The sequence below is a fragment of the Pelophylax lessonae genome, assembly GCF_965119305.1.
Source record: "Pelophylax lessonae genome assembly, chromosome: 8".
Taxonomy (NCBI): Eukaryota; Metazoa; Chordata; class Amphibia; order Anura; family Ranidae; genus Pelophylax; species Pelophylax lessonae.
In genome coordinates, this window is record NC_138775.1 from 297,623,763 (window position 1) to 297,648,160 (window position 24,398).

The window sequence follows — 24,398 nt, forward strand, 5'->3', positions numbered from 1 at the left end:
TAGCACAGTGCCAAATAGCAAGTAGCCTAGTTATGAAGGGGGGGGGGGGGGTAAAACCTTCCAGAGTTCAAGTGGTTAGGGAGGTTTTTTTTTGTATTTTTGAAATAATGGTAGAAACCTCTGCAAGGGAAACTTTTTTTTTGTTTTTCCCTTGCAGAGTTCTACCATTACTTCAAAAATACAAACGAAAACCTCCCTAGCCCCTTGAACTCTAGGTGTTACCCCCTTCATGATCAGGCCATTTGCTGCTATTCGGCACCGTGCTACTGGCATTTGCACACAGTCATGCAATGCCAAATTAAATTATATAAATTTTAATTTGTAATATTGTGTGTATAATATATATATAAAAAAAATTGTAATATAGTATATATCTATATCACACACTTTTTTTTAAACCTTTACTTTTAAATAAAAGTGAGCCAACAAGTCTTCTACGCCTTCCCTCCATCCCCATACATTACAATGTACACACCTAATGCACTATATTATTTATTGTACACCATTTGAGATCACAAGAATACAAAAACAGTTTTCTTCTGACATTTTACAGATTAGACAGATTCTGGTTGATCTCACCTAGAAATTTCATTGCCCTTTTTACAAAAATATACCTGAAGTCAGAAAAGACAAAAAATAAGGGACTCTTTACACCAGACTCCATTCCATCTACACTGAGATAATCTGTAAAACATTTTACTACAAATACTTTTACTTTCTATACAGAGAAGGTGGTTGGACCCGGCTATCAGGGGTAGCACTTTCTATACAGAGGGGGTACTCCAGCCTGGCTACAGTGGGCAGCACTTCCTAGACAGAGGGTGGAAGGGGGGGGCACCAGCCTGGCTACGAGGGGCAGCACTTTCTGACACTACTTTTGTTTAGAGAAGAATTCTTTGCTTTGCTTGACATCTGGTTTGATGGTGTCACTTCCTGGCTTCCATCCTGCTGGGCAGACTGGAAAAGGAAAAAAAAAAAAAAAAAAAAAAAAAAAAAAAAAAACACACCAGTTAAATTTTAGGGATTTATACAAATCCAGAGACTAAAGCTGGCCGTAAATTATACCATTTTTTTTTTTAAATTTCCAACTATGTAGTGCAAGGGTCTACCCGATTGCATACAAATTGAAAGTGTTTAGGTTTAATCGTATAGGATATGGTTTTTAGTAAAAACTAAAGGAAAATTTTATAAGAAAAAAAAATTGTATAATGTATGGCCAGCTTAAGCAAAAATCTTAAAAATTACTGCAGAAAAATTAGAATTAAAAAATTATAGAAAAAAAATAAAAATCATTAACACTTAAAGGCTTCTGTGCAAGTTTCAAGTGCCAAAAATTTGTAAAAAAAAAAAAAAAAATAATAAGTTATTGGTTCATACAAAGTTTACAGGTAAAGGATTTGCAGGGACACCACCGGCAGGACATTGGTATCACCACCCAGGTATATAGTGCTCAACTTTAGGTAAATCCATTTGCTGCATCTCAATGCAAATCTGCAACACCTCTGGACAAGCCCATTAACACTTAGGTGCCTTGCATTGAACATGGGCCCTCAACATGCATTCATGATATGGAATATTATATTATATATATATATATTTTTTTTTTATACATTTATTTCTAAATACATTTAATTCTAAAACCCCCAAAAAGTTGGGGTGCTGTGCAAAATCTGTACAACAATGCAATGATCTCATGAACCCAGATTTTATGCACAATAGAAAAAAGATCAAATGTGTAAACTGAGAAAGTGGACCAGATTATGGAAAGAGGAAAAAAAAAAAAAAAGCAATTCTGAAATTATTGGCAGCAACAAGTCTCAAAGTGGACATGGGGGAGATTTACTAAAACTGGAGCACTTGGAATCTTGTGCAGCTCTGCATGGGAGCCAATCAGCTTCCAACTTCAGTTGGTTCAATTAAGCTTTGACAATAAAACCAGAAAGCCAATTGGTTTCTTTGCAGAGCTGCACCAGATTTTGCACCCTCCAGTTTTAGTAAATCTCCCCGGTGGGCAAAAAAGCTGGCATTTTATATCCATAGATTTAGGCGTTTAGATGGGTGCCAATGAGTAGGACCTTAGGGAGAATGCAGACAAGGAACCCCTCCCGCCCAGCTGGCACCCATCTCAGACACTCCATTTCAGGGTACAGCAAACATTGGACACATTCTATACGGGTAGATTTTATAGCTGGATACAGAAACTTGTTTCCTGTCACTCGTGATTGGATAGAAAAAAAAAAAAAAAAAAAACAACATTTCTTCCTCCAGGAAGAGCATTTATTAACAATGTTACATTGTTTCATCTCCGACCTCCAGACTCCACCATTGTGTAATCTCCACATTGGAGTTGTGCCAATAAAGCTCTGTTAAGGATTAAATATTTTGCACTTTTTGAACCTCGGTTTTATTGGGCCATTCACAGTTTGTTATCCGATTGACCGGGATCATCGATAAACTAATCAGGAATGTAAAGAATTTGAATCTTAAAGGGCCAGTCTGTGCAGAAATGTTATAGGTGGAGCCAGGGGACAAATCACCCCAATAGATATGTAGTTACTTCAGAGTTTCCAGACTGCTCCCACGAGATCTGGGTGTAGACTCCCACCATGGGGGGGCATTGCCCCCCACCTTTCTGTGTTATAGCTCCTCCCATTACATGCTCTAAAATCCTGCAAGGATAGTGGAAGTCGCCTGTAATGACTGCAGTTTATTAACTTTTGGGCAGCTCTGCCATCAGCTAAGTCAGGCCAGGAGAGGATCCCAACATTTGCCTCAGGGCAGGGGGTAGGCAAACAGCAACTCGCCAGCTGTTGCTAAACTACAAGTCCCATCATGCCTTTGGGAGTCATGCTTGAGGCCCTCAGTCTTTCAATGGTTTATGGGACTTGGGAGACACCCCACCCCATTTTTGTCCTTGAAGATACACTAAGACTGCAGAGGACCCATCACCTATCCGGCAGTGACAAGAATGTAACCCTTATAGAGTGGGCAGTGACTGGAGGAAGGAGATTTTTGGATTGGGTAAAAAAAAAGAGACTCCATATTGTTCGGAGTGGATTGGTTCATTGATACACTTAGAGTTAGAGTCACCCTCTGGACGGAGGTCCCCATTACCACCTTAGATTGGCTCTCTTGTGTTTCTGTGGCCGCTGCGCCACACACAGGGCGATCTGGAAAATCAGAGAGATTATGGAGAGTCGGCATTGCAGCAGCTCAGCGATTCACGGCTGGTCTGTGTGGCTTTTACTGCCTAACCTGCAACACACCCAGGCATGTGCTGGCACTGCGCCCATTCTACTGTCATGGCTGCCAGCAGGAACTGTCCCAACGGCCCTACCCGCTCATCAATGGAGGGATGAAAGTCACCCAGCAGGTTCTCTGTTAAAGGAAACTCCAGTCTTGGTAAAACCTAAATAACTTTCCAATCTGATAAATACATTCCAGGTGCCATCAAAACAAAATGTATGCAAAGTCTTTGGACCCTTTCACGCTGCTTTGTAGCAAAATGGCATGGGTGTTTTTACCATGATTTTGGATGCATTTCCTGTGCGTTCTGGGTTGCCTGCACCTGTGAAAAGTTGACATGCGACTCAATGCCCCAAAAGCGCAAAGTGCAGTGTGTTTTTAACCGCACTTTCCAGTCATTTCAATGGGAAGCTGCGTTTTGGGTGCAGTTTTCAAAACCTGCACCAAAGATGCAGCATGCAAAATGCACCACACCCACAGAGCAATGGTGTGAAAGTCCCATAGGTTTTAAAAGGGAAACATTTTTCTTGCAAGGTAAAATGCAGGAGGAAAAAAAAAAAAAAAAAAAAAAAAAAAAACGCATCAGTGTGAAAGGGGCCTTATTATACCATTCGTCACAAAGCACCCACAGCCTAAATATGGCACTTTCCAGCCTTCTACAGAGAAGGACCATTGCTTTCTGTGCTGTAACTTAGCAGGGGGTTTGTAAGACATCTGCAGAGAGACCACTGCTTCCAGAACATCAAAAGCCTTAGGCCCCTTTCACATAGGCGGACCGTTCAGATCCGCCTGCCCGTTTTTTGGCGGATCTGAACGGTCCCCCCATGCATCTCTATGGGGCATCGGATGTCAGCGGAGACATGTCCGCTGACATCCGATAAATCTGGACGGATGGAAGCCTTATTTTCCATCCGTCCAGCGGATCGGATGGGATCAGACGAGAACGGACGGATGGTCCGTTCCCATCCAATTCCCCCATAGAGATGTATGGAAAACTGATAGCTGTGTCTCCGCACACAGCGCAGAGAACAGCTGTCATCCTCCTGCTCAGCCGATCCCCCGCTGAGATAAACGGGAGTCCGTCCAAGGGATGGATGGTGTGAAAGAGCCCTTAAATCTGCAGCATGCCTACAGGGGACAGGATTTCTACCTCTCGTTTTGGTGCACCTGGAAGCCTTTATAAAATGTTTTTTTTTTTTTCTTTAGAGAGATGTAGTCAAACTGAGGAAGAGCCTAGCTTCCTTTGGCTAGGAGTTGTATGATTACAGGCAGCCAGCAGGGAGAAATGCTGGAGGCTGCAGGGGGGAGGATTTCAGCGCTAGGGCACCCTGGAGATTAACAGTAGGTGCTCCAGGTCCCTGCCAAGTGACTTTGTGGAGCCAAGTGCCAAAAAACTTGTAGCAGCACTGGGCTCATGGACTCGCCCAGATCCACAAGACATTGGGATTTTGTTGGAATACCAGGACGGTCCCATAGAATCCGGGATGGATAAGAGGTATGATTTTGCACCCAAGGCAGCAGCCCCTGTGGGCCCCACTCATGCTATGCAATGTTTGAGGACCCCTCGGAACAACTATTCAATTCACCCAATACTGTGTTCCAGGGTACTATTGTTCAACAACTTGCAACCTCCTGCTGCAATGATCCGAGGACAACTCACCTTCTCCGTACTTGTCCGTGTGTTGAAAAGCTTGCACCAGTCGCAGCGTTTCATCTACAGATCGGCCGACAGGCAGGTCGTTAATGGTGATCTGACGCAGGATCCCCTTCTCATCTATGATGAAGAGTCCCCTGCAGAGAACATGGTTACATTGTTACAAATGTGCCTCAAATCACACAAACTCAATATATTATTATCAGTGCTGGGCAAACTACTGAGCTCTGGGAGCAAGACTACAATTCCCAGCATGCCATGCTTGAGAAGTGCAATTTACCTAAACAATCGCACCAAGAATGGTGACAATATAGAGATTGTATTTTCTGGCCAATGACAAAGATCCGATTACCTGAAGGAGATTCCTTCATCATTGAGAACACCAAAATCTTTGGAGATTGTGCGGCGCATGTCTGAGACCAGGGGGATCTTCATGGGGCCCAAACCGCCATCCTTCCTGGATTGGTTGGTCCTGCGGAAAGAAGATTTCATCTTTACCAGAAGCATTATTACTGTTCTGACCAATCATGCAAGAGCAGAAAATAATCAGATTGAGGATAAGAAATTCTCTTCCATAGATAAAGATTTTGATTCAGGAAATGCCACGTTGATCCATTCACAAGACTAAGTAATTCTGTTGGGAGACATTTTCCAGATATTTCCACTGTCACTAAAATTCCTTTCCTTAAATCATTAAACTCTCAACTGATCTTCCAGGTAAACACATTCCTGGTGCATTAGAAGTGATCAAAGTCTAAGGGCTCGGCTACAGTTGTAGGGTGCATCCCTGCATGTGTGTGTTATAGTAATGAGAGTTACATTAACCCATTCATGCCTAAGCCATTTGCTGACACTTGTTGATTACAAGTTAAATATTTTGCTAGGAAAATTAGTTAGCACTCCCAAACTTTTTTTTTTAGCAGAGACCCTAAAGAATAAAATGACGATTGTGGCAATATTTTCTGTCACACGGTATTTGCACAGCGGTCTTCCAAATACATTTTTTGGAAGAAATCCACTTTCATGAAAAGGAAAAAAATAGATATTTGTATATACATACACTTTTTGTATAACATGAAAGAGGAGTAAATAGAGGTCTAACATATCAGGCTTTAAAATTGCGCACACTTGTGTAATGGGGACAAGCTATAGTACGGCACAGTGGTGTAGTGGTTAGCACATTATCCTAGCAGCAAGAGGGTCGCTGGTTCGAACCCCCAACCACGACACTACCTGCCTGGAGTTTGCATGTTCTCCCTGTGCCTGCGTGGGTTTCCTCCCACACTCCAAAGACATGCTGGGAGGTTAATTGGATCCTGTATAAAAAAATTGGCCCTACTGAATGTATGCGAATTAGGGACCTTAGATTGTAAGCTCCTGAGGGCAGGGACTGATGTGAATGTACAATGTATATGTAAAGCGCTACATAAATTGACGGCGCTATACAAGTACCCGAAATACCTAAAAAAATCTCCATAGGCGCCGCATTATAATTTAACGGTTACCCGTTTATAGAGTTAGAGGTCTAGTGCTAGAATTATTGTTCTCGCGCTGACGATCACTGCGATACCTCACATGCATGGTTTGAACACAGTTTACTTTTGTGAGTGTGACTTACGTACGCGTTCGCTTCTGTGTGCGAGCACGGAGACACTTTTTTTAACAGGTACTCTGGTGGGTCTAAAAGACCCCAAATCCCACCTCTGCGCTTAAAAGCATTCAAAAAACGCCAAGTATAGCCATTTTGAATGCTCGCATTTTTTTTTTTTTTTTTTAATTTGCCGCCGAGTAACCGGAAGCGATGTCATGACATCACTTCTGGGCTTTATTTACATGGAGACCCGATCAGAGCCGAATGCGGCTTTGATCGGGTCTTCTGTTCGGCAGCTGTGCAGGCTGGAAGCCCGGGTCTCCCTTCCGCTCCTTGTAATGACAGACGAGCTGCTTCTCAGCCGCATCGGTTGTCATAAGACATGTGGACGCCGGTACCGGGGTGATGCCTCTAGCTGCAGGCATCACTCTGGTACAGCACTTTCCCGAAATAGCCGTAACCTCTGGGCCGATTCCGATCTAAATCGGGGAAAGTGCATATATATAAAAAATTAAATCTTACTATATCCTCTTCTCCTTTAAGGCTCAAGTAACCCTATAGTGGTGTATTGCTTCTGCGTTTCTACATCAAGATACCCAATCAGAGCAGAATCTGGGTGTTGCTATCCAATAGCATTGCAGTTGGTGTGGGTGATCTGGTTATTAGGCAGACATCTTCAGCACCCCAGCGGATGGCCACAGTTCCCTTGGTTCATAGAATAACTGAAGTGCCATACCACTCTGCAATAGTCCAGATTTTATTGGCTGCCAATGAGATCTACAGCGCATCCGGAAAGTATTCACAGGACTTCACTTTTCCACATGTTATGTTACAGCCTTATTCCAAAATGGATTAAATTCATTATTTTCCGCAAAATTCTACAAATAATCCCCCATAATGACAATGTGAAAGAAGTTGGTTTGAAAGCTTTGCAAATCCATTAAAAAAAAAAGGGGGGGGGGGGGGAAGAAAAAAAAAAGTAAAAAATGTACATTAGTAAAGGAGAAAATATTGGGTAATATTCTCCTTTACTTTATACAGTCCAACTGTAGTTCAGGGTAGGCTGCAGCCTATTTACACCTTCACATTCCTTGGATATCCTTAGCGCAGAGTTCACTTTCTACTAAAAAATGTACATAAGTATTCACACCCTTTGCTCAATACTTTGGTGAAGCTCCTTTGGCACCAATTCCAGCCTCCAGTATTTCTGAGTATGATGCTACAAGCTTGGCACACCTATTTTTGGGCAGTTTCTCCCATTCTTCTTTGCAGGACCTCTCAAGCTCCATCAAATTGGATGGGGAGCGTCGGTGCACAGCCATTTTCAGATGTCTCCAGAGATGTTCAATCGGGTTCAAGTCTGGGCCACTCAAGGATATTCACAGAGTTGTCCCATAGCCACTCCTTTGTTATCTTGGCTGTGTGCTTAGGGTCGTTGTCCTGTTGGAAGATTAACCTTTGCCCCAGTTTGAGGTCCAGAGCACCCTGGAACAGGTTTTCATCAAGTCAGTCTATACTGCTGCATTCATCTTTCCCTCCATCCTGACTAGTCTCCCAGTTCCTGCCGCTGAAAAACACCCCCACAGCATGATGCTACCACCACCATGCTTCACTGTAGGGATGATATTGGCCAGGTGATGAGCGGTGCCTGGTTTCCTCCAGACATGACGCTTGGCATTCAGGCCAAAGAGTTCAATCTTTGTTTCATCAGAGCGGAGAATTTTGTTTCTCATGGTCTGAGAGTCCTTCAGGTGCCTTTTGGTAAACTCCAGGCAGGCTGTCATGTGAGTGGCTTCCCTCTGCCCACTCTACTATACAGGCCTGATTGGTGGAGGGCTGCAGAGATGGTTGTTCTTCTGGAAGGTTCCCCTTTCTCCACAGAGAAACGCTGGAGCTCTGTCACAGTGACCATCGGGTTCTTGGGTTACCTCCCCGACTAAGGCCCTCCTCCCCCGATCGCTCAGTTTGGCCGGGCGGCCCGCTCTAGGAAGAGTCCTGGTGGTTCCAAACTTCTTCCATTTACAGATGGAGGCCACTGTGCTCATTTGGACCTTCAATGCTGCAGAAATGTTTCTGTACCCTTCCCCCAATCTGTGCCTCCATACAATCCTGTCTGAGGTCTACAGACAATTCCTTGGACTTCATGGCTTGGTTTGTGCTCTGACATGCACGGTTACCTGTGGGACTTTATATAGACAGGTGTGTGCCTTTCCAAATCATGTCCAATCCGCTGAATTTACCACAGGTGGACTCCAATCAAGTTGTAGAAAAATCTCAAGGATGATCAGTGGAAATAGGATGCATCTGAGCTCAAATTCTGAGTGTCATGGCAAAGGCTGATACTGGAAATTGGATTTTACTTTTTTTTTTTTTTTTTTTTTTTTTTTTATTAAAAATAAACACTTCAAGGTTGTCATTATGGGGGATTGTTTGTAGAATTTTGAGGAACATAATGAATATATTCCATTATGGAATAAGGTAACAATGTGGAATAAGTGAAGCGCTGTGGATACATTCTGGATGCACTGTATGAAGAGGACGTTGGATAAAATCCTGTTTCTAAGTCCAGTCATTCCTTCCCGATACATGGTTTCCTATTATAAGACCTGATGAAGGGGGAATTTAGACCCCCTGAAACTCCTTGGATAATCATTTTATTGTCCCTTTGACTCTTCTAGGAATAAAATTGTGCCTTGACTATTAATCAGTGGTGAGGCACTTATATTTTTATCTTCTTTCTTTGGAGGGGTCTTATCTACTGGTTTTTAAAGTTGTGGAACCATCATGGAATCGCAGTGTGTGGCCCAAAATGGTTTCTCTTTATTCTCAAAAAGGAGGATCAGGTTTGAATGCAAAAATTTCTGTATCAGAAATTGTGTGGAAAGGATTGCATGCATTGGATGCGTGGAAAGGATTGCATGCATTGGACGACAGAGCTCATCCAATGCAAGGAATGCGCCATTCACTTGGCTTGCCATTGCTAGGCTGTGTATTGGCAATAACCCCAATCACAGAATATTTCCATCACAAGTCCACCATTGTCTCCTATCCAGATCAGACCTACCAGGCCAGATGGCAGAAATGAGAATCCACCGAGGCTGCGATGACTTCTGTGTTTAACTTCTTGAACTCCTCCGCTCGGTCACTGAAAGCGATGATCTCCGTGGGGCAGACAAAGGTGAAGTCCAGGGGATAGAAGAAGAATACGACGTACTTTCCTGCAGAGAAAAGAAACTTAAAAATTAAGACAAAACACAAAGTTTGATAGCTTGAAAAAGACCTTCATATACCCCCCCCCCCCACCTTCGAGCTACAGCAAGGGAAATTAAAATTTACAGGAGGTCCAATCAGTAAAGCCTTCTTCCAGCAGGGGTCCAAATTTCAGGTTTGTCCAATGATTCAGGTCCTTCACATCACAATCCCTCTTAGATCAAAATCCCCTTCTTACATCAGCGTCACCTGTAGTGTTCTGTACCCCCTTCACATCAATCCCCACCCACAGCAATGTCCCCCACAGTGGTGTCCTCTGCCCCCCTCTCACATTACCCCTAAACAGCACTGCCCCCCCTCCACACACACTGTAGCATGTCCTACCGCTTTACACCACCCCCCCCCCCCCCCAACACACACAGTAGCCGTGTTCTGCCCCTTTACATTATTCCCCCCCCAGTATTTCTTTCTGCACCCCCAGGTCGGGATGGGACAGTGACTCGGTATGGATCCAGACAGAGTTGCACCATTTAGTGATGCCTGAGCTACAGCATCTGAAAAAGATTCTTTAATACCTCTTCAGGGGAGCCCCCCCCCCCCCCAACCTTTATAATTTCTCACCTAGGCAGGAATAATGTCACCAGCAGGTGACATGGCTCCCCAAATCATACTGACAAGTCTGGAGGAGCGGAGAGGCACAGAATCCAAGTTGCATGAGGTCCAGTGTGAAGTTTCCACAGTCACTGATGATTTGGGGAGCCCTGTCCTCTGCTGGTGTTGGTCCACTGTGTTTTATCAGTCCAAAATCAGAGCAGCCCTCTACCAAGAAATTCTAGAGCTCTTCATGCTTCCCACTGCTGACCAGCTTTATGGAGATGCTGATTTTATTTTCCAGCAGGACTTGGCACCGCCCACACTGCCAAAACTACCAATACCTGGTCACATGATCACGGGATCACTGTGCTTAATTGGCCAGCAAACTGGCCTGACCTAAACACGATAGAGAATCTGTGCAGTAATGGCAAAAAGGAGAGACACCAGACCCAACAATGCAGACGAGCCGAAGGCCGCTATCAAATCAATCTGGACTTCCAAAACACCTCAGCAGTGTCACAGGCTGATCGCCTCCATGCCACGCAGCATTGATGCAAAAGAAGCCCCGACCAAGTATTGAGTGCATACTATACTGTACATCACAGGTGTCAAAACACAAGGCCTGCGGGCTGAATCCGGCACTCCAAGCCATTTCATGTGGCCCTTGCACCTCTCCTGCATCATCCTCATCTTCACCCCCACCTTGTCTCAGCAGATGGTAGCAGAGAGGACAGAGCTCCTCTGCCAGATCCCGTTCTTCCCCCTGCAGCTGCAGAGAGAACCCCCCAACTTAGCAGTTGGCAGCAGAGAGGAGGATACAACTCCTCCTACAGATCCTGCACCTCTGGAGCCCCTCCTCTCCACCTCAATTGGTCTCAGCATTCAGCAGACTCCAGCCCTCCTCCAGACCCTGCAGTTGCCGCTTCCCAGCTCTGCCTCCAGCTTCTTCCCTGCAGCAGCACATGGTAAAGGGGATGCACTGTGATGTAAGGGAGGGTGGGGACTTCTGATAGTGGTGGGCTACAGATAGAACCGGCCCTCTGAGGGCGACCGTAATGCTGATGCGGCCCGCGATGAAATAGAGTTTGACACCCCTGCTGTATATGGACAGACTTTTCACTAAGACATTTCTCCATTAAATATCCTTTATTGGTCTTATGTAATATTCTAATTTTCTGAGATACTGAATTTTGGGGTGTCACTCGCTGTAAGCCGTAATCAAAATTAAAAAACCCCCACATGCTTGAAATCCATCACTCTGTGTACAACCCATCTATATAAAATTTAGGAATACATACATCTATCTATATCTCTCCAGTGATATTTTACAGACAGCCCACATTTTGAGGCGATTATGACGACATGACAGATTTTCCCCAATGCAGACTTCTCCACCCACCTCTGTAGTCTGAGAGTTTAAGATCTTTGAACTGCCCATCGGGCATCACAGCCGTGGCGGTGAAGTCCGGAGCGAGCTTTCCGATCTGTGCGTTTCCAGCAGACATGGTGCGTCAATCTAGAAGAATTAAAAAAAGAAGATAAGGCTATGATACAGAAGTTAGATTTCTGTTATCTGGGGTGCTGCCACACAATAAGGGCTCGCGTACACCGGGCAGAGGAAAACCTGTTGAGCATTTGAGGTTAGAAGCTTTAAAGAATCTCCCACATGCATGAAAAACTTTTTATACTTAAAATATAATTAAATACCCATTTCAGCCATTCTGTGAGTGGTGTGCATGTAGATAGCCGTCTATTTGTGTTTTCACTATGGATCCCATCATGAGCGTGTGTGAGGCAATGCACCCGAGGCTTCAAAGACCAAAAATTGAGTCATCACCGCTGTACAGATCCATTGGTGCAAGCAACAGCATGTGGTGAGATTTGTGTTCAACTTTTTTTATATGTTCCAAAACTAGAAAAGGTTCCCCCCCTCCTTTGAAAACGATTATAAAGGCAAACGCGCATAAAACGCAGGTTACTGCATTTACCAGCATTTCAAACATCGAATGCTTGTAAACTACAATCCTGAATGCAAAAACACACACAAACACACAAACACACAAACACACAAACACACAAACACACAAACACACAAACACACAAACACACAAACACACAAACACACAAACACACAAACACACAAACACACAAACACACAAACACACAAACACACAAACACACAAACACACAAACACACAAACACACAAACACACAAACACACAAACACACAAACACACAAACACACAAACACACAAACACACAAACACACAAACAGCTGCATTTTAAGGGCTCATGTAGGGAAATTGCTCTTTTTCCTTAACCACCGGAGGATTTTGCTGTCTTGCGTCCAGGCCACTTTTTGCGATTCGGCACTGTGCGACTTTAACTGACAATTGTGCGGTCATGCAACGCCGTACCCAAACGAAATTTACGTCTTTTTTTTCCCCACAAATAGAGCTTTCTTTTGGTGGTATTTTGGCGCTTTTCCACTGCATAAAACCGTACCAGCTCGGCACGCCTTTGTGCTTTTCCACTGCTGGTACCGCATGGTATAGGGTAGGAACGGTTCGGTACGGTATAGGTTTGCTTTTCCACTGCATGGAACCGAACTGTACGGCTCTGAAAAAACAGTACCTACTCGATTGTGGTTCCAACAGGTACCAAACTGGTACCATATCCCACAATCCTTTGCATGCAGTCACTACTAGCCACTGATTGGTCAGAGAATCACACCCACCCCGTTGTTATCCCACCCACTTAACTTTAGTACTACTTTAGTGGAAAAGCAAACCTATACCGTACCATACCGAACCGTTCCGACACTATACCATGCGGTACCGCAGTGGAAAAGCAAACCGGGCCGAGTAGAGCCGAGCCGGTACTTGCAGTGGAAAAGTGCCATTTGATCACCTGTGCGATTTTTACTTTTTGCGCTATAAACAAAAAAAAGCAACAATTTTGAAAAACAAAATTTCACATTTTTTTTTATATGAAATCCCCCCCCCCCCAAAAAAAAAAAAAGTAAAAAAATCAAAATTTATCATTTTAGAAATTTAGGCCAATTTGTTTTCTGCTACATACTTAAAAAAAAAACAAAAAAAAACGCAATAAGCGTATTTTGATTGGTTTGCGCAAAAGTTATTGCGTTACTAAGGGAAATATTTGTCGTTTTTGGTGGTTTTATTTTTAACAAGTAATGGCGGCGATCTGCAATTTTTTTTGTAGGACTGCGACATTGCAGTGGACAGATCGGACCCTTGACTGACATTTTTGACACTTTTGGGGGTACCAGTGACATTACTACAGTAATCAGTGCTATAAATATGCACTTACTGTAAAAATGACACTGGCAGGGAAGTGGTTAATTTTTATTGGAGAGGGAGGGGTTAATGTATGCCTGGTGCTTACTGACGTGTGTGGGGGGGGAGGTGACTGAGTGACACAAGGACAGATCGCAGGTTCAGCTATGCTGAACCCTGCAATCTGACCCTGCCTGTCACTTAGGACAGTGGTCCTCAACTCCGGTCCTAGGGGCCCACTAACAGGCCAGGTTTGCAAGATAACTGAAATACATCCCAGGTGATATCATTTGCTGCTCAGTGATTGCAGTATTATAATCTGCATCTCCCCAAGGTAATACTTAAAATCTGGCCTGTTAGTGGGCCCTGAGGACCAGAGTTGAGGACCACTGACTTAGGAGATCCGCCCGCTTTGTTTACACAAGCGGGCGGATCTCCAGACTCGATTCCCCGACGAATCGCTGTGACGACTCCCCTGGCCGGACTCCCGCGGGAGCGAGCCTCCGGCGCTGCTGAGAAGGGGGGAGTGTCTGCCAAGGTAGGTCTACGTCGTCAGACCTACAAGAGCCACTTTGCCACAGTAGAGCTCTAGTGAGCAGCAATAAAGTGGTTAAAGTGGTTAAAGTGGTTGTAAACCCACTTTGTTGACATTTAGCTATAGGTAAGCCCAGGCCCATCCTTAACATTGATTGGACCCTGGGCAAGCAATTTATTGGGTTCCCCCCACCATGCAATTTTGCTCTCCCACCTGCCCTGAGAGATACAATAAGTAGCAGCTAAACTCAAAAATCAGTTTACTGCAGCAGATAAGGCAGTGATTGCTCACTGATTGGTTGCTAGTGGTCACTGCACATCATTACTGCAAAATGATTGGCTGCTAGAGATTACGGCATATTATTACCACTCACTGTCTGGTTGCTAGAGGTTACTGTACATCGTTACTGCTCACTGGTTGCTAGCAGTTACTGCACATCATTACTGTAAACTGGTTGGTTGCTAGAGATTACTGCATATTACCACTCACTGTCTGATTGCTAGAGGTTACTACATATCAGTACTGCCGATTGGTTGCTACAGGTTACTGCACATCATTACTGCTAACTAACTGGTTGCTAGATAGAATATGCTACAAACACAATAGTCCCCTTGCCAGAGTAGAAGTTTTCCCTTGCAGCAGAATGTATTATGTGGCAGAAAAGATGGGGTTAATGAAGCTGACCAGGAAAACATGCAAAACAGTACTGCCAATGAGTATAGAAAAGCAGAGAGGCAGATAAGTGATAATTTAGTGGCTAAAGCAGTGAAAGTTCAATACAGCAGGGCAAACCAGCTCATTCAGATTGATAGTCACAAAACATACCAGCTGTCCGCCAATCCGTGCCGGCCGACTGATCGGTGTTATGTACATGCGGGGCTGGTGATGTTAAAAGCAAGCAGAGGGGCAGAGAAAGGTGATGAAAAGCCAAGCACACGCTCTCATTCAGATGCAACTCCTGCCACCCACGACTTTCTGCTCATCCATGCCGCCTATGTCATTGCCTCCTCATAGCGATCCTCTCACTCCTCTGGCCGATTTTACCGCTTGTCAGTAGGTCTCTCCACTCGGCCAGCTCCCGCTGTCAGCCAAAGACACTGCCGCTTACCAATCCCCTTTCCCTGCAGCTTCACTATGTAACAGGGATGGATTGTTAGGATGTTGGGCCCCTCAACATTGACAAGGCCCTGGGCAGGTGCCCCCTTTTTCCTTTCCTTAAAGATGGCCCTGGGTAAGCCTATATTTAGGCTTGCCTATAGGTGCTGTAAACCTCTCCTAAACTTGCACCGTTTAGGAGATATTAACAGTGCATGCTGCCGATGTCATTGGCACATGCGCTCTGAAGGAACGGCCACCCGTGACATTCCTTCAGAGCCCTGTGATGTGACTGGCGGCTCTCACGCGATGTAATCGCGCCTCCAGCCAATCAGGTGGACGGAGGACACGAACCAGGACAGCTGAACATGTCAGCCGTCCTGACGCTGAGCAGGCAACACTGCAGGGGCTTTGTTTTAAGGCAAGCATTTCATAATGAGCTAGTATGCGATGCATACTAGCTCATTAATCCTTCGTCTTTACAGGTTATTTTTCTCATTTTTGTACTGAGGGTTTACTTCTTCCTCCAAGTTCACAAGGAAAAAAAAAAAAATAAATAAAAACATTCAACTGCTGAACAATGTATAATGCCCCGTACACACGTGCAGATTATCTGCAGACTTTTTTCTGTAGACTTACCAAAGCCATATAATATGAGGTCAAACCTAAACACTTTCAATTTGTATGCAATCCGGCAGGCCCTTGCACTACATAGAAAAGTTAAGTCTGCAGACAAAAGTCTTCAGATAATCTGCACGTGTGTACGGGGCATAAGTATCAAATATGTCTGTCAAACAATTGCTACAAGCTTACATCAGCTACAGCAGTAATGCTTATAGGGCAGCGATGCCACACGTTATGCATGCTCTGGAAGACAAGTGCTCCTTCTGTCACTGCACCGCCCCAAAGCAAGCGACCCAATATAACACTATGAACAAAGATCGCATTGTTCCCAAGAAACAGTTTTTACTACTCTGCACAAACTGAGAGTCAAAAATTGAACTCCGTGCAGCACAGAAATAGACAACGCTCCCAAGATTGATTTTAGGCGTCTCCATCATGTAAAATATAAGAGTAAAAATGTAGGACACCGGCTTTGAGATTCCAGAATTGTTGCATGGATGGTTCATCACTGCCTTGCTGTGGAAGGACCTGGGGTGGTCCAGTTTATGGTGGAGCCGAGGATATCCATCACTGCCATTCCGATCAATCCAGTAAATCAATTATTTGTATTAATACACCCATCTTCTAATATCTTCATAGCAATTAACACAGCACTACCTAGAGAATTGTCACATAACCTGGAGGACTGTAGGCACCCACAGTGCAATCTGACTTGTGTCTGTATGATCCGTGTTACCAACACTTCACATGGCATCACACCGGCCATCTTGTGCTCCAGACAGAGAACAAGTCCCTCCTAGCTGTCCTCTCACCTCTGACCAGGAAGGTGCTCGTCCCCAGAAACTGATGTATAAATTCATTGGGCTGCATTTACTATAGACAAGACAGTGCACTTTGCAAGGGCAGTTGCTTCAGAGTTTAGTAAATGAGGGGGAAGCTCTGCTGACTCTGGGACAATATTACTGAATAATATCACTCAATAAATTAACAAAAATTTCACTTTCCAAAATTGCTAGATAGTTTGAGGTGGGGTTTGTTATTGTTAAGTGCCTGTATCCCATTGTTCTATTGTTGGTCTGCCTTGGGATGAATCAAATTAAGGGATGTATATTTGGATAAGCTGCTAAGGGGAGGGGGGGGGGGGAATTGTCCCAGAGTGTAAATGTTTGAATAAAGTTTTATGCTTCTTACTACCCTACACTGATGTCTCGACAAGTGACTGGCTGGGCTAAGGGATCTTGGATCATGCTGGTACCAGGCAAGGGAAGCTTATACAGCAGACATTAAGGGGGTCCGTCACATTGGTGGCAAGCAGTGGGATGGCGCTCCCTTCCTGTGAACACATCCAAACCACCACCAGGATCCAAGATCAGGATAGCAGACAGTCAACCCAGCAGAGATATGGACCTGCTGCGGATCGCCCTTTCAGTAATCCCCAAGACTGTCTGCGGATCAATACCTAGAGATCAGGCAGCAGATATGGGTGGAGGTCTGGTGTGGAGCCCTCCAGGTTGTTGGTATGCACCAGGGTAAGTGCTTTCCAACACCAGGGCAACGAGCCAGTGACCAACGGGAGTTGCGGATGGCATTCACGTGAGCAGCCCCAGGAGAAATGGGTGTCCCAGTTAGGCAGGCTTGACCAGCAGGAGATAGAAGCTTGACAATCAGGCTCTGCAATGGCACACAGAGCAGGAATATTTAGGAGAGACATCAGAATGCTCTCCAGAGGGATACGACTTTGGCAGCCCTGGATTGCTGTGGGAGAGCCTTACAGATGTGTTTGGCGATGAAGGGGAACCTACCCTTGAGGACCTGCGAGAATACAGAGGCTATGCTCGGTCTCGCAGGGGTCTCAGAGCTTAAACCTGATCTAGAACACTTGCCAAGAAAAGAATAGCATCTGGAAAGAGGTATACAGGAAACTGCTAGAACACGTTCAGCAGCATGCCTTCGAATTGGCAGCAGACACTTCCGAGATTTCTGTCCCCAAAGCTGAAGTGCTGACAACAGGACAGAGCTCTGCTAGCTTCTGCCCAGCACCGATAACATCTTTTGGGGTTCCACAGACTGGAGATGGTGAATCTCAAGCCCCAGAGACCAGAGACTGGAGATTTAGTATACTTTTCTGTTGAGGAGGAACAACCCGGTGAGCCTCCAGCAGAAGAGCCGACTTCAGAGCTTGGCACTGTTGGCCCCTGCATACAACAATAGGTGGCCCTGAAGAATTGGGGCAAGGCAACCAACGTTTCACTTTACTTCCCAGTGGAACAGCTGGCAGCTGGGCAGAACACTACTGGCCTCTGCCCACAACAATCAACTCCGCAGGAGCTCCAGGGAGAGAATGCAATCGGCACCTCACAACTGCAGCTTGAGCCGATATCGGTGGATGGGACTGCGGTGTTCACCGACAGCAACCTAGCAGAAGAGATGGCAACAGTGCTGCTGGTCTCTGCCCACAACTAACAGAAGATGGATTTCCTGTGGTAGTGAATGGGACTTTGGTTTCCACTAACACAACCCCAGAAAAAAGGTCCGGCATTGGGACAGGAAGATGTCAGCCTTGCTGTACAAGCAATGGGGGATTTTCATCAAACTGGATGAGACTACGGCCTCCACCTGGATACCCCAGGGATGCTGGGCCTTCGCACCACACGTGACATATCACCACGAACGTCAGAGTGAGAATAGTAAATTCTGGCACAAGAGATCCTAGTCAACTCTAAACTGATGAGCTGCAACAGCTTTTTAAGTGTCACCTAGTCCTAGGGGGATTTTTGGGCAGCATAGTTTTTGCTAATATAGCAAGCACACGCATTTTTAAAACCTGGAACGTTAGGCATCCGTTTACTCGATGCAACCTCATCTTATAATTTTAACCAAAATATGGGTATTATATTGCGTGGTTTATTAGATTTGCGTTTTAACAGCTGCACAAAACAAAAGATTTGCAACCATCACCTTTTTATTCTTTTTATTCATTTTTATGCTCACTTACCCGTTCTCCAGTCAGTGCACATGCTCTGCCGCTCGGGAAAGCCCGTACACATTCAGCTATTCCCGGGCAGACGGCGCATGCGCGGTGACGTGTTGGTGCCATTTTTAAATGTAAGGTGCCTCTCCAAAAGGCAAGTTAAGCCTCGTACACATGCAACGATTATCGGCCGACCGATCGTCCGACTTTTGTTTTGTTGGTTGGAATGTGCCTAGATTGCACACGAATTTTCTCGGCCAACAAAATTCTACTTCATTAGTGATGTCATGTGCTGGTTTACTTTCCGTGTGTTCTCTCTTCTCTGAGCATGCCCAGTCTTGATCAGATTTTTGTCTGCCGAAATCTGTACTGACTGACAGAAAAATCGGCCGTTGTGTTGACGGCCAACAAAAATGTTATAGCCTGCACACCAGATTTTATTCGGCCGAAAAGTCGGAGTCGGTTGTCGAAAGCATCATACTAACAAGCCGAAAATCGGCCGATCGGACGTTGACCGAAAATTCCCTGCCAATAATCGTTGCGTGTGTACGAGGCATTAGACTCCTCCACAGCCCCTGCATCTCCTTAGGAGATTCAGTGCTGCGGGCATGGTCCAGGAGATTCTCCTGGACCATGCCCGCAGCACTGCCTCTACTGTACCATCTGTGCCAGTCAGTACCATACCCACACCCTGCATCTCCTTTACCATGTCTGCAGCCCCTGTTTTGGGGCTCGTGGTGGTCCAGTTGCTGCATTTCTCCACCCTAGGCTTATACTCGAGTCAATAGGTTTTCCCAGTTTGTGGTAAAATTAGGTGCCTCGGCTTATACAGTATATTAAATTACATTAGATTAATTCAATTTTATATTATATTAAATTATAGTTCGGGGTGAAGTAATTTTATTGCCAAAAAGGACAATTTTTACATGTATGTATCAAAGAAAACAAATTGCTCCGGAGCCGAACTGGATATACAGAAATAGAAGGGAGAGTATATTCCAGTGTGTGGTTAGTATCACTCTAAGAAGGTTTTTGCACTTTGATTTTGTAAAACCATTTTTTGCTGTAGCAAAGAAAATCTATTTGTGAATGTGGAGATTCAGCGCAAAGTCTTTTCTGCGGATGGTGCAGATTCTGACCCTCGCATCATTGATTAACCCTGAACCCGGAGTCCCTCTCTGTCTCATTTACCTCTATGCATCAAAACTGCCTCCCTGGATTCCAAAGGGCAGCAGCCCTGACCCGGACAATACAAATACATAAGACGTGAGACGATGCCGCGTGGGGCGGGGGGGGGGGGGGGTTATGGTTACAGAACATGGAAAGCTTATCTATCATAGAGGAATGCAGAGGCCTGGTTACAGGGATGAACCCTGTACACAAAGCTGGCATTTAATCTGCTTAGATTTTGGTGTTCACTGGTTCTTTCCAACCCCCTCAATCATGATAAATTACCCAAAAAAAAAAATAAATCAGGTGTTTTAATTGCATTGTCATTTTATACCTTGTGACATCATGGCTTCTCTACCCAATGTATATAGAATTATGGCTGATGGGAGGGGACCAGCTGGGTGCTGTACAGGGCTAACTGACAAATTTTGACCCAGGGGGGCAAGTATGACCCAGAGGCCCACGGTGCGGAGACTTGGCCCCCCTTCCCTGACCCCCATCCCAGGCTGAAGCACCACTCCAGGTACTCTGCTTACTGGGAGGGTCGGGGTGCATCAACTCCAGGTTACCGAACTGGCTGGAAAGTGGGCGGTGCCTCAGGTGGGGCCTTTTTATAGGGCAGTAGAGTGACCCAGGGGGCAAGTATGACCCAGAGGCCCACGGTGCGGAGACATGGCCCCCCTTCCCTGACCCCCCATCCCAAGCTGAAGCACCACTCCAGGTACTCTGCTTACTGGGCGGGTCGGGGTGCACCAACTCCAGGTTACTGAGCTGGCTCAAAAGTGGGTGGTGCCTCAGGTGTGGCCTTTTTATAGGGCAGTAGAGTGACCCAGGGGGCAAGTATGACCCAGAGGCCCACGGTGCGGAGACATGGCCCTCCTTCCCTGACCCCCATCCCAAGCTGAAGCACCACTCCAGGTACTCTGCTTACTGGGCGGGTCGGGGTGCACCAACTCCAGGTTACTGAGCTGGCTCAAAAGTGGGCGGTGCCTCAGGTGGGGCCTTTTTATAGGGCAGTAGAGTGACCCAGGGGGCACACACACTTGGAAGGGTCCTAAGCAATTTTCTAGAAAAAAAAATGAAACAGCTGATTTCAAGTTGTAAGCAACAAATGTCAGGAAAAGGTTTAGTCTTTAAAGGAGTTGTGAAGGCAGAAGGGGCATTCTATGCATCAAGAAAAAAAAAAAATGTGTGTAGCAGCCCCCCCCCCCTCCCAATACTTACCTGAACCCCCATCTGTCCAGCGATATCCACAAGTACCTTGGCCATCCAGGACTCTCCCTCCTGAAAGACAGCAGCAGCGCCATTGGCTCCCAAAGCAAGCAAAGTCAGCCAGCCAATCGGGAGAGAGTGGAGGTGGGTGTTGAACAGCAGCTCCGTGTCTGAATGGAAAGATGAATTCACATTGCAGGACCCTTTTGGTCCGCACCAGAATCGGATTGCATCCTATACCATCCGATTCTTGTCCGAACTGACAGTTCACATTGTGATATGCAAACTGATTGGGGGGGGGGGGGGGGGTCTCAACTTCATATTGACACTCCTAGCAGTTCGCATATGGTAGTGTAAACTGCCTACGAGCCGGGTGCGATGTTGAAACCCGCATCGCATTAGTGGGAACCGAGGCTTAGTGGTTAAACTGACCTCATCTACAGACCGAAGTTCATCACTAATATATATATGATAAGTTTCCATCCCTCAGCGCTGAGCAATATGGTGGGGTGGGGGGGGGGGGGGGGGTAACAGTTCAGGCTGGTGGTGTAATGGTGTGGGGGCATATTTTCTTAGCACACTTGGGCCCCTTTAGAGGTTACACTCCACGGCCTACCTGAGTATTGTTGCTGACCATGTCCATCCCTTTATGACTACACTGTCCCCATCTTCTGATGGCTCCTCCCAGCAGGATAATGCACCATGTCACAACGCTCCAATCATCTCACCACTGGTTTCTTCACCATGACAATGAGGTCACTGTCCTCCAATGGCCTCCACATTCACCAGATCTCATCCAATAGAGCACCTTTGGGATGTGGTGGAACGGGAGATCGGCATCATGGATGTGCAGCCGACAAAATCTGCATGATACCATCATGTCACTATGGAGGAAAATAGGAGGAAAGTTTCCCACACCTCGTTGAATCTATGCCACCAAGAATGAAGGCAAAAGGGGGTCCAACCCGCTACTAGCAAGGTGTACCTAATAAAGGGGGGTCCAACCCCGGTACTAGCAAGGTGTACCTAATAAAGGGGGATCCAACCCCGGTACTAGCAAGGTGTACCTAATAAAGGGGGATCCAACCCCGGTACTAGCAAGGTGTACCTAATAAAGGGGGTCCAACCCCGGTACTAGCAAGGTGTACCTAATAAAGGGGGGTCCAACCCCGGTACTAGCAAGGTGTACCTAATAAAGGGGGTCCAACCCGCTACTAGCAAGGTGTACCTAATAAAGGGGGGTCCAACCCCGGTACTAGCAAGGTGTACCTAATAAAGGGGGTCCAACCCGCTACTAGCAAGGTGTACCTAATAAAGGGGGGTCCAACCCCGGTACTAGCAAGGTGTACCTAATAAAGGGGGGTCCAACCCCGATACTAGCAAGGTGTACCTAATAAAGGGGGTCCAACCCCGGTACTAGCAAGGTGTACCTAATAAAGGGGGGTCCAACCCCGCTACTAGCAAGGTGTACCTAATAAAGGGGGTCCAACCCGCTACTAGCAAGGTGTACCTAATAAAGGGGGGTCCAACCCCGGTACTAGCAAGGTGGAGCTAATAAAGTGGGCAGTGAGCGCGCACAGATCTTAAAAAGAAGATCACACAGGAAATCTGCATTTCCTATCTGGCAGATGTTTTCACTCAAACTGGCAACAAAACCTCAAATCTCTGCGAGAAAGTCAAAATTCTGCAATCTTGTTTACAGACGCTGATTTCAAGGCAAAGAATTACAATGCCGACATAAAACTATAATCCTCCTCCCCGCCCCCACCCTGAGAGCCGGACATTGGAGTCATTCATTCACATAAATTTGCGTCACACTTTCCTCAATCGTCTATAATCCCCAGAGGAGCGTGCAATGACAGCGAGCAGATACACCGCCCTGAGCGTGTGTGTGACTGTACCAGAGGAGCTTACACTCTAATGTCTACAGAGTCTGATGTGACTGTGGGAGAGGGGACATTAGAGTGTAAGCTCCTCTGGTACAGAGACTGATGTGACTGTGGGGGAGGGGACATTAGAGTGTAAGCTCCTCTGGTACAGAGACTGATGTGACTGTGGGGGAGGGGACATTAGAGTGTAAGCTCCTCTGGTACAGAGTCTGATGTGACTGTGGGAGAGGGGACATTAGAGTGTAAGCTCCTCTGGTACAGAGACTGATGTGACTGTGGGGGGACATTAGAGTGTAAGCTCCTCTGGTACAGAGACTGATGTGACTGTGGGGGGGGGGCATTAGAGTGTAAGCTCCTCTGGTACAGAGACTGATGTGACTGTGGGGGGGGGGCATTAGAGTGTAAGCTCCTCTGGTACAGAGACTGATGTGACTGTGGGAGAGGGGACATTAGAGTGTAAGCTCCTCTGGTACAGAAACTGATGTGACTGTGGGAGAGGAGACATTAGAGTGTAAGCTCCTCTGGTACAGAGTCTGATGTGACTGTGGGAGAGGGGACATTAGAGTGTAAGCTCCTCTGGTACAGAGACTGATGTGACTGTGGGGGAGGGGACATTAGAGTGTAAGCTCCTCTGGTACAGAGACTGATGTGACTGTGGGGGGAGGGGACATTAGAGTGTAAGCTCCTCTGGTACAGAGACTGATGTGACTGTGGGGGGACATTAGAGTGTAAGCTCCTCTGGTACAGAGACTGACGTGACTGTGGGGGGGGGGGGGGATTAGAGTGTAAGCTCCTCTGGTACAGAGACTGATGTGACTGTGGGGGAGAGGGCATTAAGAGTGTAAGCTCCTCTGGTACAGAGATCAATGTGACTGGGGGGTACATTAGAGTGTAAGCTCCTCTGGTACAGAGACTGATGTGATTGGCTCAGTGATCTCTGTACAGCGCTGCGGTATATGTCAGATATATAAAAAAAGTTAAATAAACATCCCACGATTATTTGTTTGCTCAATTCCTCAATCTCAGATCTGGCGGGGACGCGGATTGCCGCCGTTATCGGTTGGCTGCCGGGCAATCTAGCTCAGAGTCAACAAGATAATCGCACGGATCAAACCAAATATTTATTTTCTGCTCCAATAGAGTTATGAAGTGCGATTCCCTTGGTCCAGATACAGATCGGCATCCTCTCCCCTTCTCAGCCGTGAATAAATATGTGCACCCTGTGATCGTGGTCATGCTCATTGCATCAATTTTGGGAAACGAAAAATGTGCACATCAGAATATTAATCTGCGCGGTTGGGGGCAGCG

General features: G+C 45.9%; 1 protein-coding gene across 1 annotated transcript; it reads right to left on the reverse strand.

Annotated features, from left to right (window-relative positions):
* Positions 1 to 824: 824 nt before the first annotated feature.
* On the reverse strand, positions 825 to 11,814 carry PRDX1 (peroxiredoxin 1). Its single transcript, XM_082264901.1, has 5 exons — positions 11,695 to 11,814; positions 9,556 to 9,709; positions 5,253 to 5,372; positions 4,907 to 5,037; positions 825 to 957 (listed from the first exon to the last, which is right to left on the reverse strand). Exons 1-5 carry the CDS (start codon positions 11,798 to 11,800, stop codon positions 872 to 874), a joined length of 597 nt encoding a protein of 198 aa, XP_082121027.1. The 5' UTR covers positions 11,801 to 11,814; the 3' UTR covers positions 825 to 871.
* Between the last annotated feature and the right edge of the window lie 12,584 nt (positions 11,815 to 24,398).

Coding starts and splice junctions, on each gene's coding strand:
- PRDX1 (XM_082264901.1), bottom strand. CDS start 11,800: ATGTCTGCTGGAAACGCACAGATCGGAAAGCTCGCTCCGGACTTCACC. Junction 9,710..11,694: donor TAAACTCTCAGACTACAGAG/GTGGGTGGAGAA, acceptor TTTTCTCTGCAG/GAAAGTACGTCGTATTCTTC. Junction 5,038..5,252: donor GATGAAGGAATCTCCTTCAG/GTAATCGGATCT, acceptor TGTTCTCTGCAG/GGGACTCTTCATCATAGATG.